Consider the following 12,987-nt stretch of genomic DNA (forward strand, 5'->3'; position numbering starts at 1 on the left):
TTGAGGAATTGCACAAAAAGAAAATTAGCAAAAAATTAGATATTAAATATGCATTATTAGAAATTAAATTAAATTAAGTAGAAAAAAATCCGATAATAAGAGAATTGTTAGAAAAAAATTGAAATTACCCTAAAATTCATGGCACCATTGCAATTAACATCAAAGGCCTTGAACACGTAATGAGCGTAAAGACTAGAATCTGCAATGTGTATACGAATTAATATTAAAATTATTCATAATAATTAACTACAAGGCAAGACATAATTAAAACTTACTGCCATGAGGAAAGAATTTCGCATAAATATCTTTGAACAGGTCCTCGTGAACTACACCCTCGGGACATTCCTGAAAATATAATTATTATGATGGATATTATTTCAGTGGAAAATAGGTCATTTAATTGTGAATATGAAAAGAAGGAATTGACACAGTATGTTAACTCGTTGAAGATAGAAGCTTTTATCGTCGATTATATGTTTCGCCTGAAGCAAGTTATCATATGGTGGAGATGTGGAGGAAATGAACCAGGGGAGATGCTCGTGTTTACATATTTCTGGATCTAATGCATAGAGGAGGTAACAAAAATGAAAATTCCGCACACTATACCCAAGAACGTGTTGGAAGCTTACAAGTAAGTTCTCCAGATTTTCTTAATTTCGTTAAAAACCCTATAATCTGCTATTTTTCCAACTCCGTAATTCTGTAATTCCTCAATTTACTAATTTCTTAGTTATCTAGTTTTTGAATTAAAAAATTTAACAATATTCTATCTTTTTCAATCATTGATTTCCTATGTTTCTAACGTCTCAAATTCCAAATTCCTTAAACTTTCTACTGCTCAATCCTCGACTTTCTCAAATACTTGATATTCGGAACTCAAAATATTATCAAATTCTTATTATAATTATATATCATAATTAACACCAAAAAAGATGCATATGTAATTAATATCTTTTTTGGAAGATGTTCAGAAGAAACGACGCGGTTAACGGGCGAGGTCGATCGAACAATTCGACCGGAAGATGTTTCCTGGGACGAGGAGAGAGTCCCAAGCTTAAAGACCCTCGCCCTTCGTGTCATAGCCTCCGTATGGAAGAAAAATCCGATACTGGAGGAATTACCAACCTGTGAGGATAGAAATATGCTGATGGAAATTCTGCCTACAGATTTACCGTTCGAGTTGACTATAAGGAAAATCGACAATGAACACTATTGGGAACGTTGCTCGAGAGCTAGGTGAAAAACGTAGTCGAAAGCATTGAAAACACTCTGTAAAAATTTCTTTATATTATCGTGTAGTACAAACTTGAAATGAAAAGTATAGATTGTAAAAATAGAAAAAGTAGAGAAAATTGGACCGAGTAACAGAGAAAATTAAATGGTAAGGAAAATAAGGAAACGTGAAACCGCAGAAAATCAAGAAATTAGAAAAACAGAAAATTTAAAAAATTCGCAATCCATAAAAGAGGCCGTCAAAAAAAAAAAGTTTATTCGCGTCCTCATAAAAGCATAAAACACGGAAGCAATCTCATAAATGGATGTTTAATTTACCGACTATGAGTAGCTTTAGCTTACTACCGGCGGTAGTATATGTACTTTATACAGTATCAATTCCATTAATTTCTCTTGGCCGTTTTTCAACGAGCATTCTCTTGAAACTGTTCGCCCACTTTCCAGCACGAGAACTATCGAATTTTCATAAAGAAACTCGTTTTTGGTTTACATAAAACGTGACCCCAAATTCAAATGCGAGAATGCGGGAGAGACTAGAATTATTTCAGATGGGGGCACAACGATTGCGCTGAACATGGCAATTCCTGGCGGCGACGTTACTGCGAAGGTGCTTTTCGTGAATATTTGGAGAATCTCGAGCCAAGTTTCTTCGAATCCCAAAAGGAAGATTGTGAAAAGATGATCGATCTTGTGCGTGATTATGTGCACACAATAGAGCTACGTTCTTTACTGCCAACAAAGTAAATCTTCTTAAATAAATAAGATATAATATATTCCAAAAAAATGTAAACTTTCAATATAATAACTATTATAAACATAAATACGAGAATGCAACAACAATCCTAAATTTAAATTGTTTAAACGTAATAATAATAATTCTAAAAATAATTTAATTCCAAATCTAAGCTATTTCGATATAACAATAATTATTCGAAACATAGAGGAAAAAATCCGAATCTAAAAAATGTACAAAAGGTAGCTACGATTAGACTTCCAAAAACTGAAATCTTTCTCCTTGAATTTGTCGTATAAGCCTTCACCTTACATAATCATTGTACATAGTACAGTACTACTTATTTGCACGAAATCTGTTCACATTCACAGGAAGGATAAGATATCTCTAAACGAAGAAGATCCGTGTCTAGCAGAGGAAGTATTCGTCCATCACATCCCCTTGGAGCTTATTCTGCCACAATTCCCTCATCTTACTGAGCTTCGCATTAATTTCGGGCTGGTTTACATGAACGATGGTTTCGAGTGGCGAGACTTCGAGTAAGTTGCTTTTCCAGGCTACAGTTTAATACTCTACTATTTCTTCAAGTCTGATTTATGTACATTAAAAGGATAAAAATAAAAATAAAGGATATCCATTGAAGATTGCTTTGGTCTTGGTCGTGGGATTAAAGCTTGCCCGAAATTGAAGAAATTTACTTTGACTAGAAGCAATTTGGATCAACCACGTGCAGCAGCTCTTCTTCAGGGTGTGCTGGAGAATGATAGTGTTAGTAGCGTCACAACGGCTTACAAAAAATTTCCATATCATACAATTTCTCAATTCCTTGATCCTCTAATTTTCCAATATCTTATATCTCTTAATTCCCTTTTTATATCTTTTAATATCTCAAATTCTTAATTTTACAAATTTTGTCTCTTAATTTTTCTATTGTTTAATTCTTCCAGTCATTTAAATTCCAATTTGATTAAACTCACTCTGTTTTTTAATACTTAGTATTCTATTTCTCTATTTCCTCAGTGTCCTATTATTTAATAACAATCTGGAATTAAGAACGTATTTCCTATAATATTGTTTATTGATCATTCTTATAATATTGTGCTGTTAATACCAAATTCTTTTTCAATTCAGGTAGAAGAATTAGACTTTTCTCATTGTAAACTGGCAGACAAAGGAGCAAAGGCAGTTGGTGAATACCTCTCGCACAGGAACTTGAAAATACTGCATTTAGCGAACAATGATATAGGACCAGAAGGAGTGGCTGGTATAATCTATGGGCTGCTAAAGACGGAGCACACGACACTACAACATTTGAATTTGAGGCTAAATCCTTTGCTAGACAACGGGATGTTTCATGTGTGTGCCTGTAAGTGTACAAAGTATTAAGTTACTAACTTTATCCTCTTATGAGTCAATATTTATACTGGTTACCGTATCGAAGTCATGACGGCGATTGTATCTCATAGAACAAACACCGTGCTCGACTTCCGTCCCGTTAATCTCCAGCGTGTTCCGCCCGGAAATTGCACCGGATTCCTGTTTGACTTTTGCTGAATCTGCCCGAATGGACGCTATCCCGTGATTTATGCGTTAAACTACAGAACTTTGCAATATCGTTCCTTAAACATTTAAGATGACATTTTTGCAGAAAAATGTTGTCATAAAATTGATACATGACAATGAATTATTTATTAATTGGTAATAATTATTCCGGATGAATTTCGAAATATGTTCACCGTGTATTCTATTTAACGGAGAAACTGACATTAAAAGATTATGGAGATAATATTTATTAATCGATAATAATTATTAGAGATAACTTTCTGAATATTCTTTTGTCCATTTCACCTAACAAAAAATTTTCTCTTCTAGTAGAAAAATATCATAGTAGAATTAATATTTAATAGGGAGAAAGATAATAATTATCATAAACAAAGTGCGGCATTATTCTCTGTTCATATTGTTTAAATGAATTAAGATTGAAATACTAATAAAAAAAGAAGAAATATCGTGATTCGATATTTGAAAAGAAATTGTAAATACCATGATTAAGTTACAAAATTATTTTTAATTCATTATATGTATATATGTAGTTCCTTATTTAGAAGTCTTTACAACTTCCTCGAAAACGAAATGATCGGATTCTAGACAAAGAACACGTGGAAATTGCATTCCGAGAGTTCATTGTCTGTGTTTGTTTTAGATCTGTTAAGAAGCGAAAGTTTGGAAGTTCTCGACGTGAGTGCTTGCGGAATAGAGGCTGCTGGAGGTGCAGCACTTGCCGAAGTATTGACTTCCGGTTCCATAAAGCTCAAAAGTTTGAATCTTAATTTGTCGAACAATGATTTTAACGAAACAAGTAAGATAAAAAAGAATACTAAAATTTTCTTTCCCTTTTTTATTTTTCTTTATATTTCAAAAATTCTATAATTCAATAATTTAAAGTAATTATAATTTATCTTTTACAAATCTTAAAACAAGAGGTGTAACATTTTTATACCGAATACAATTAAATATAAACATAATTGGAGAAGGTGCATATAAAGAATTTAATATGGTGTGATTTTATGTAGTTGGGGATTCATTTGAAGTAGCGTTGAGAAACGCTCCATTTGTAGTGGGATTCGAAGCTCGAATGTGCAATTTCTCCAGACAATCAGAATACTCTATCCACGAGAGTGTACTCAGGTAAGGAAAAGCAATGTATTTCGGTGAACGATATTTCACAGGCTTTCCTTACTTTTCAGAAATAAACAGAGGAAAAGAAAAGAAGAAACGAAGCGGATGCTTGAGAAATCACAGAAAATCTCCATTGATTCCTTCGTTTCAGAATAAATTACCAACAAAACATACTGAACATAAATCATATGGTGGAATCAATAAAATAAAGATACGAATGACAAAGTTTTTATTGAATTCAATTATTCAGATTTTATAGTTTAAAAATTAACAAAAAGAACGAATACAAAACAAATGTATAAAAGGAGTAAGACATTCTTCCAATTTGTATTTAAAAAGAATATTTCAGAAAAGAACAAGGAAGCGTAAATCTACATAAAAGAGAGAAAATATAAAAAGAACAGAATAAAAGGTTCGCGACCTTACATGAAAAATATAAAATCAAAAAAAGAAAGAATTCAAGCTTCTATTTTACATTTCTATCCTCAAGATTCTATGTTCTGTAGCGTTATTATTCACAGAAATATTAAACTCGGAACTAATTACTTAAAAGCAATTAAGGGAAGCACAGGAATCTTAATGTTGACAAAGTAATTACCATTTTTGCATAATATTCGACGATAATGTTTGCATTGCATCCGCATTTTCGGTTGTAGCTGGAGAAAGCATGGCAAGAATAACCATCGTGATGGAGAAGGGCTAACGAAAGAGTTGGCAACAAAAGAACAGCGAAACGAGCGTGTAGCTACTTGGAGGAAGTTATGCGAGAGCTGTGAACACGGTAAATTGCGGCGAAAGTAGGCCAGAGCTAAGACTTTTTCCATTATTAAGACGAACGGATGCAGGAAAAAACAGAAGGTCCAGTTTCGTTCGTGCAATCCTAGGGATATTTCTCCGCACCGTTCTATTTCTGAAGGAAGCAGATTTAACCTCGTTGCCACTCTTTAATTTTTATATTTCAATCTTATTCCCATTTTAACAGACAAAAAATGTTTATCTTAATGAAGTGTTTAATATAGTGAGCATATTCATGTAATAGAATATATAGTAAACTGTAGATACAAAACTTTGGATTAAATTTATTTAATTAAAATTCCTCCTAAAAAATATTCCTAATTAAATTAAAAAACCAAAGGTTTATATTAAATGCATAACGTCACAATATTTAAAATGACTACCTGCTTTGTACAAAAATGTTTCCCATGAAATTTTACACGATATCTCTTCGAACGATCGAGCCCATAAAGTTTTATCGACTCTCTAGAGGTTAGGTTTTATAACTTCCTCGGAATCATACCTACATATGTTCGCCAAAAACGAACATCCTCCGTTGCATCCTATAGAAAGCAACCATCCATTACGAGATTCCAACGCCAGAAATCGATTTTCGTTTTTTAATATGACATTTTTAATATGACAACGAAAGTTCTTCCGACAGTTTAATCGGCTTGATAAGACAGCAAATATAATGCAGGGCGTAATCTCTCGATTGATGTTATATAAATTGAATAGAAACACTATGAAAATCAAAAAAATAAAAAAATTCCTTTAGCAGTATCATTAACATAACATAAAAAGATACACACTCCAAAATAAGGGTTAATATTTTAATAAAGTACTATAAATAATAATTAAACAATTAATATAAATAATAATGTTAAACATAAATGTAATTATGTAAATATGTCCTGAGTGATTAGTTTACACAATACGCGAAAGGTGTTCGTGGCCGACCTATATTTGCATTCGAGAAAGTAAATTATGGAGGTACACTTCAATTACATGGAACATTGTCACTGAATTCTATTCGCCCAGAAAATTACGTCGGACTTCGACTCATTAGAATTTCAGTCGACACGTGAACTCCAATTGGAGCGGTCAATCCAATTGAGATTGAAATATAATATAATGTAAGCGTCGTCAAAGATATAATAATCGTAATGCTTGTATGGTAAATAGAACAGAGGTCCAATGGTTCACGAATAGAGCTACATAGATACATCGCGAAACGAACTAAACGAACTGAATTGAGAAGATACTTAGTGGCCCCTAGAAATTGTAGTTGGATTCTTCATTGAAGTACCACTCAACTTATAGTTCTCGTTAACCTGTACTTATGGCGCCGTTCTTATTTTTATATGAGATATAGAGAATAAGTCAAAATTTGTTATTGTTTTGTAATAAGAGATAACAAATTAGGAAGAGAAAGTTCTTGTTCTAATGATTTTGTAAACGAAATAAACAATTTAAAATAAAATCATATTTTTCATCTATTTATAAATTACTTGTACAATTCTTACTTCAGATCGAGATTTCACTTGCTTTAAAATTATCATAAAAGATAGACTTTCTTATAATGATTTTAATCACTAATAATAAATCAAATTAATGATACAAGGATATTTAAAAGCAAAGTTTAAATTCTTTTCCTGATCTCACTCGCAGTACCTTATAACTTTACTTTGGTATAGCATTTTTAATGAAACTACTGCTCGTGAATGTGTTAAACTCATCTACTAAAATACTGTATTGTACGGTAGTAATACATCTCCTTGTATATTATATTCAGTACCGTGCAGTCGTTACAAAAGTAAACTATCGATAAAAGAAAAGCATAAATTTACTTCTCGTAGGAGAACCAAAGGTTGCTTATCCAACGACACAAGGTAATTGGAATAGGTCAGAGGGATGCGTGAAAGTTCGAAGGTTCATCCGAATTAGAAGGCGACAATTTGCTGAAAAGTTCAGCTATCCTATCGACCTTCGTGCGTGTGCGGCTATTGTATACATACGTAGGCCTAAATCCTCGCAATTTTCCTAAACGTCAAGGTTCCGGCCTCGACGCGGCCTCTGGTGGTCGGCCTTCTTCGATTGCCACTAGATACCGACACACACGCTTACTCCCGCCATACTTCCCTTAAATAGAATCGAGTTCAATAGGACGAACGTGCTAACGCTCGCCTAACCTTTACGCTTTCATTGAAAAAAAAAAGAGAAAGGAAAAAAAAAGACTTCTATACTCTAGGCTTAAGATCGAGAGAAAGAACAAGGGAAACAATGAGGCTACGTTGTGCCTCCTCGATAGTTGTGACAAAGGAGCCACAGAATAGAGGATATCGGACTTGTTTGCTGCCTAACCATATATCAATGCCATGGAGGAGAATAAATTCGACGCTTCGCGGTAGATTCTGTCCGCAAGATTACACTTGAATATATTTTGTTTCTGTATAGAGCAGCGTTTAGAAAGTTAACACTGTTATCATGTCTTTTCTTTTCTATAAATAATAATTGAAATAGAAGTTTCACTTAATACTAAACGTCATATTTATAGCACCTTTTCATAATAAAGGGTAATTGAAACAAAAATTTGATTTAATAATAGATATTATATACAGGTTGTGTAATATAGGTAACAGCTTTTTCCAGCCAAACTTCTGATGCTTTCTGATAATAAATGAAGTATGAAGAATGTCATAAATTAATCCTCTAAAGTCCGTTAACCGTCTACTATATACATATTGGTTTTTTGCTGTGATTCTTAATTGTAGAGACAAAAGACCCGATATCAATCATATTGACTGATTTGGTAATTTTAACGATACATTTCTTTCATTTCGAGAATTCAATGTTTTTTAGACATTACCTATTCGGATAAAAAATACTATACCCGCGATACTTAGCACCGTACATTTTCATCGTCATGCAAACGCATGCTCTTGACACAATTGCCAGTCTTAAAGGCTCAAGTGGAGAGCGTACAGTGGCGGAATAGCGCAATTAAAACACCTAAGGAACTCTCGAAAAGTCCAACGCTTTTTTCGCCCATACACACAAAACGTTTCAAGACTCAGGGCTTTTTCTACGTAACGTGCAAGTGCTCGTGGACGAGTGGCTGTGCGACGAAAGTACTTACGATATTCAACCTTTCGATCCTTTCAGGGGCTGATCAAAAACATAAATAAATTCTCTCCAACTCTCTTTGCCTTTTACATTTTAATTGAATACATTTTTTCATTCAGAAAAATACAGTGGCTATAAAAGGTACTGTCACATACCCTTATTTTGCAATGAAGCAATCTTTTTATTAGGTTCTATATATTTCATTTTTACAATATCAAATTTTTGTAATCATACGAAAGTACATATGTACTATTAAATGATCCGAAAAGTATACTTGAACCTAATTAATTAATATGTAAATGCTACGATAAATGAATGGTAAGTAAATATTGTTTGTAGCCGCTGTACGTCTAAATACCCTTTAATATCATCAGATTAAAACAAACGCAGGAAATTTCCTTCTTAAAATCCCTTTTTAAAAATAATAATGATATACGAGTGCGCTGGAGACAATTTTATCAGATAATTTATTGTTTAAAGCAAAAAGGGAGTATAAATACTTTTATAATATAGGAGAATATTTTTGAAGATTATTTCGTAAATGACCTATAAAAGATGCTTAAGAGGATAAATAAAAAATGTAATTATAATTAATGACATCTTATAATTCAACTGTTACTTTGAAACACATTTTATAAAAGAATAATAAAAACAAATGTTAGAGACAATCTTACCAGGGAACCTGTTGTTTGAAGCGCAGAAACAGTACTTAATATTTAAGTAATATAAAAGAATAATATTGTTGAAAATAATGCCAGTTAAAAAGAAAAGCCAAATGATCGAAATTTTAATATCTCTCTTATTTCATTCTTTTCAGTAAAATGATCGATTGAAAGTAGATCCATTCGTCAGTTCGAAATCTTCCAGCAGAATTTCGAAAACTCAATGGTATCTCGCGAAATAGTAATCGTCGTGACACACTTTTAGGCTGGCAAAAGCATAAAACGCCGGTCGATATCTAGTATACGTGTGTTTAGCCGGGAAAAAACTGCAGTTAAAAGCCACACATTTTGTGACAAAACTATCACATCGTGTATTCACGACTTTGATCATCAGTATACCAGTCGCAAAAGCGTTTTATACGTACACTACCGTTCAAAACTTTTCAAAAGCTTTGGTCTATTTGTAACAGTACTTTAGTTTGATCAAAGTATACAAATTAATGATAAATTGACAATTAGAAACAACATCTTTTTATGGAATTAACAGATCATAAACTAGCCATACTTATTAAAAGATGTATCTGATAATAAAATATTTTACAATTTACTATCGATACTACGGAATTATAAAAATCGACAAGTAATTAATATTTTTTATTTTCATTGTATATCTTGTCAAAAGTAAACAAAATATATACATATATGTATATGTATAACATGATGTACGATATACAATAAACAACATGTTATATACAATATATTGTACATATATATACACAACATATGTATGTACATATATTTTTGAACGATAGTAAACACGTCGATCTATTTCCATTCATCTTACACCATTTATGGAACAACCAGAAACAACGTCGATCGATCAATCGATCGAACATGTCCATTCTTCCGAAATGTTTCATTTCAAATATGTATATGTGCTGTCATATCGTTACGATTTAAAGGGAAATTTTTTGTCGCTTTAGAAAGTCGATTATGCTAGTACAAACTAAACCACGTGGAAACGTGTTAAAATAGAGATTCGCGACGGTGCTTGAGTAATATCGACTACGTCAGACAATAAGCCATTTCTTCGTTGTCTACCTCGTGCCAGTTATCTATATCGATGGCTATCAAAAAGCGAAACGTTTAGACTGCAGCTGTCGTTAATTGAGTAAAGAAACATTGTTAATATATATAAACTATTAGGTAGAAAAATAGTAGAGATTTTATTGAAACTGTTATTGCACAGACAGTCAAAAAAGTTTATATTAAATTTTTATATGTACTCACACTAACGTTACCAGTCTCGATCAAATGACCGGTTCCAACATTTAACTTAAAATTGTACATTCATTGTTATTTCTTTTGTTCATTTAACTTTATGTAAATTCTTAAATTAAGATAAATTAAGAAATTGATTAATCGAATAATATAAGAATTTACATAAAGTTAGATGAACAAAAGAAATAACAATGAATGTACAATTTTAAATTAAATTTTGAAACTGCTCATTTAACCGGGCCTGGTAAGGTCAGTGTTAACTCGCAATACGGTTAACATAATAGTACACCAAAGAAAATGTTTCTTTAAACAAGAGTAATACGTACAACATATGTATTCGGTTTGTCCAAATGAGACAGACATCGTGCAGTGTGAGTAAATCCTGGTTGAAGAATAGAAAGTTCTAAACTCGACAAATTACCGTGAAACGTACAGGTGGTTCTGCTACAGTTCCGAACTCGTTTGTCTGCGGATAGTTACATCCTCAATGGAGGAAAACACGGTTAAGTAACTTGGAACACTTAAACGAAATATTAGTCGAAAAGAAAATACCAAACACCAAGTACAATTACCAAGCACAAAGTACTATTTCTTTTAAACTTAATTAACTTTATCGTCCCTTAAAGGTTTGACGTTACACTAATAATACCACAAATCGATTTTCACATATATTACAATTAAAAATTAATTATAATATATGTTAAATAATTTTTTTAATTTGTAATACCGTAATTTGTGATATAATTATAATTGTATAATTGTATTTCATTTAAAATGTTACAAATATAACTGAAGTTCGAAGTATAGTCTTTAATTTAAATTTCCCGTGAATGAATTTTCATCAATTAAATTACCAATTAAGGATCAACTGAAATTTTCGGTTAAATTTCATGTTTTATTTAAAAAAAAGCATTAGGTCAGACCTAAAGCATAAAATTAGAACAACAAACGTTTTGGACTACCGTATTGACATGCTAGAGCGTACACCTATGACATTTACGTAGAAACAACATCAACCTTGAAGGAAACTCGAGGAGGTACAACTACCGTCTCTATTGCCCTCTAAACGCTACGTAAATATTTTATGAGTGACACGGGATTGGCGTGGCACGTTACCTTCCCCTTCTAAGCCTCGAAAACTCATTTGTCGCAAAAATCGAAATTTCTCCTTTGCAACATCAAGGTCATATTCATCATGAAAATCGCTGGCATTGCGTGTACTCGTATGGTGATCGTTTGATTAAAATTGAATCGTTGCTGCATGTATTATATGAAAGAGAAATAAGGTACTTTACGCGATTTTATAACTTTACGTATTTGCAATTATAGATTAATCATCGTAGCGATATTGTTGCAATTATTACATGTGTGTGTGTAAATTGCGTTTGAATGTCATTCCCCCAATTTCTTTTTTATTTTACAAGCTACGAATATTTCAACATACGCGACATAATTATTATTATTTATTTCTTATGAAATGTTGAAAGTATGTATTGTTTGTATCTGATACCAAAAATACAAGAAATTTTAAGGACGAAGAAATAATTATTTTCTAAAAATTGTTTATTCTAAATTCTTCGAAATTCTATTGTACTGTCAGAGAAATCCGTCCATCATCAAAGAATGACCTTGTACATCATAAACCTTTCCACGCAGGCTCGTTCAAAGAACTGGGATAGACCATAATCTCTAGCTTCCTCTCATCTGAATATAACTACAGAGGGCAGTAAAAAATTACCTGTTTTTATATGAAACTCGAAGCTACCTCCAAGTACAAAAAGGAACGCAATCTCTAAGTTTAAAAACTTCATTCAGGAAGTTGAACAAAATTCATTTCACAAAAATCCCTCAAATTTACCTTTTTCTATTAACCTCTTTTACGTTGCATTTTATTTCTTTCACGTTTCAAAACCAACATTTCAACGATGGAATTACTTTCTTTTATTTATTGTCACGCACGTCTAAATAAATTTATTAAAATCTAACTCGAACTTAACCATAATATATCAGAAATTTTAGCGTTATTTAATATTTTTCATTAACATTGTCACAATCTGGGCACTGTTGCACAATTATGAGACAATATTATCAATGAAAGTTTCCAAGTTACAAATTATAATTTATCAGCATTAACAAATTTCCTTGCATAGTGGAAATAAGCTTGCTAATAAAACACATAAAATCGTATATGTAATGTTTACGAAATTATGTAAATTTTACTAGGCGAAAGATTATCCTATTTATCATAACGTTATAAATTTATAAAAAAGAAATGTATAATCTATAACTAGTAATTTGTCAATTCAGTAATATTATTAGTTGGTAAATAATTGTAGACAATGGTACTAACGCATAAGAAATGATTGTTAATTCGCCAAAGAACATTGTATACACAACGTAAGAGGAGAGGGGAATATTCAAAATAAAATTCGGTAGCAACATTTCCGTCCCCTCATGAATATTTATAGCAAATAAAATTATGACGAAAATTGATGGCAA

At 32.0% G+C, this 12,987-nt stretch overlaps 2 protein-coding genes across 4 annotated transcripts in view; one reads left to right on the forward strand and one right to left on the reverse strand.

Annotated features, from left to right (window-relative positions):
* Positions 1–12,987, reverse strand: part of LOC139993895 (A-type potassium channel modulatory protein KCNIP1) — a 29,605-nt gene that overhangs the window by 7,488 nt on the left and 9,130 nt on the right. For both annotated transcript variants that reach the window (XM_072016056.1, XM_072016055.1), the window contains exons 3-4: positions 276–345; positions 129–199 (exon numbers count right to left, since the gene is read on the reverse strand). In XM_072016056.1, coding sequence (XP_071872157.1) covers positions 129–199; positions 276–345 — 141 coding nt within the window. The remainder of the gene's footprint in view (positions 1–128; positions 200–275; positions 346–12,987) is intronic.
* On the forward strand, positions 153–5,718 carry LOC139993887 (dynein regulatory complex subunit 5). Of its 2 annotated transcripts, XR_011801483.1 has the most exons (10): positions 153–631; positions 964–1,236; positions 1,782–1,973; positions 2,338–2,505; positions 2,596–2,734; positions 3,098–3,332; positions 4,170–4,325; positions 4,540–4,654; positions 4,714–5,235; positions 5,302–5,718. XR_011801483.1 is itself a non-coding variant. In XM_072016046.1 (9 exons), the coding sequence occupies exons 1-9, from the start codon at positions 585–587 to the stop codon at positions 4,799–4,801; spliced, it is 1,413 nt and encodes a 470-aa protein (XP_071872147.1). In that variant the 5' UTR covers positions 153–584; the 3' UTR covers positions 4,802–5,718. The 2 variants fall into 2 exon arrangements, 1 of the variants encoding a protein (XP_071872147.1); XM_072016046.1 differs by having other exon boundaries at positions 4,714–5,718.

This window comes from Bombus fervidus, chromosome 13, assembly GCF_041682495.2.
Source record: "Bombus fervidus isolate BK054 chromosome 13, iyBomFerv1, whole genome shotgun sequence".
NCBI lineage: Eukaryota > Metazoa > Arthropoda > Insecta > Hymenoptera > Apidae > Bombus > Bombus fervidus.

What these genes read in the sequence shown, in the direction of transcription:
- LOC139993887 (XM_072016046.1), top strand. Translation starts at nt 585, where the DNA reads ATGAAAATTCCGCACACTATACCCAAGAACGTGTTGGAAGCTTACAA. An exon ending in GTGTGCTGGAGAATGATAGT is followed by an intron (nt 2,735 to 3,097) that starts GTTAGTAGCGTC and finishes TTTTCAATTCAG; the next exon opens with GTAGAAGAATTAGACTTTTC. An exon ending in GATGTTTCATGTGTGTGCCT is followed by an intron (nt 3,333 to 4,169) that starts GTAAGTGTACAA and finishes TGTTTGTTTTAG; the next exon opens with ATCTGTTAAGAAGCGAAAGT.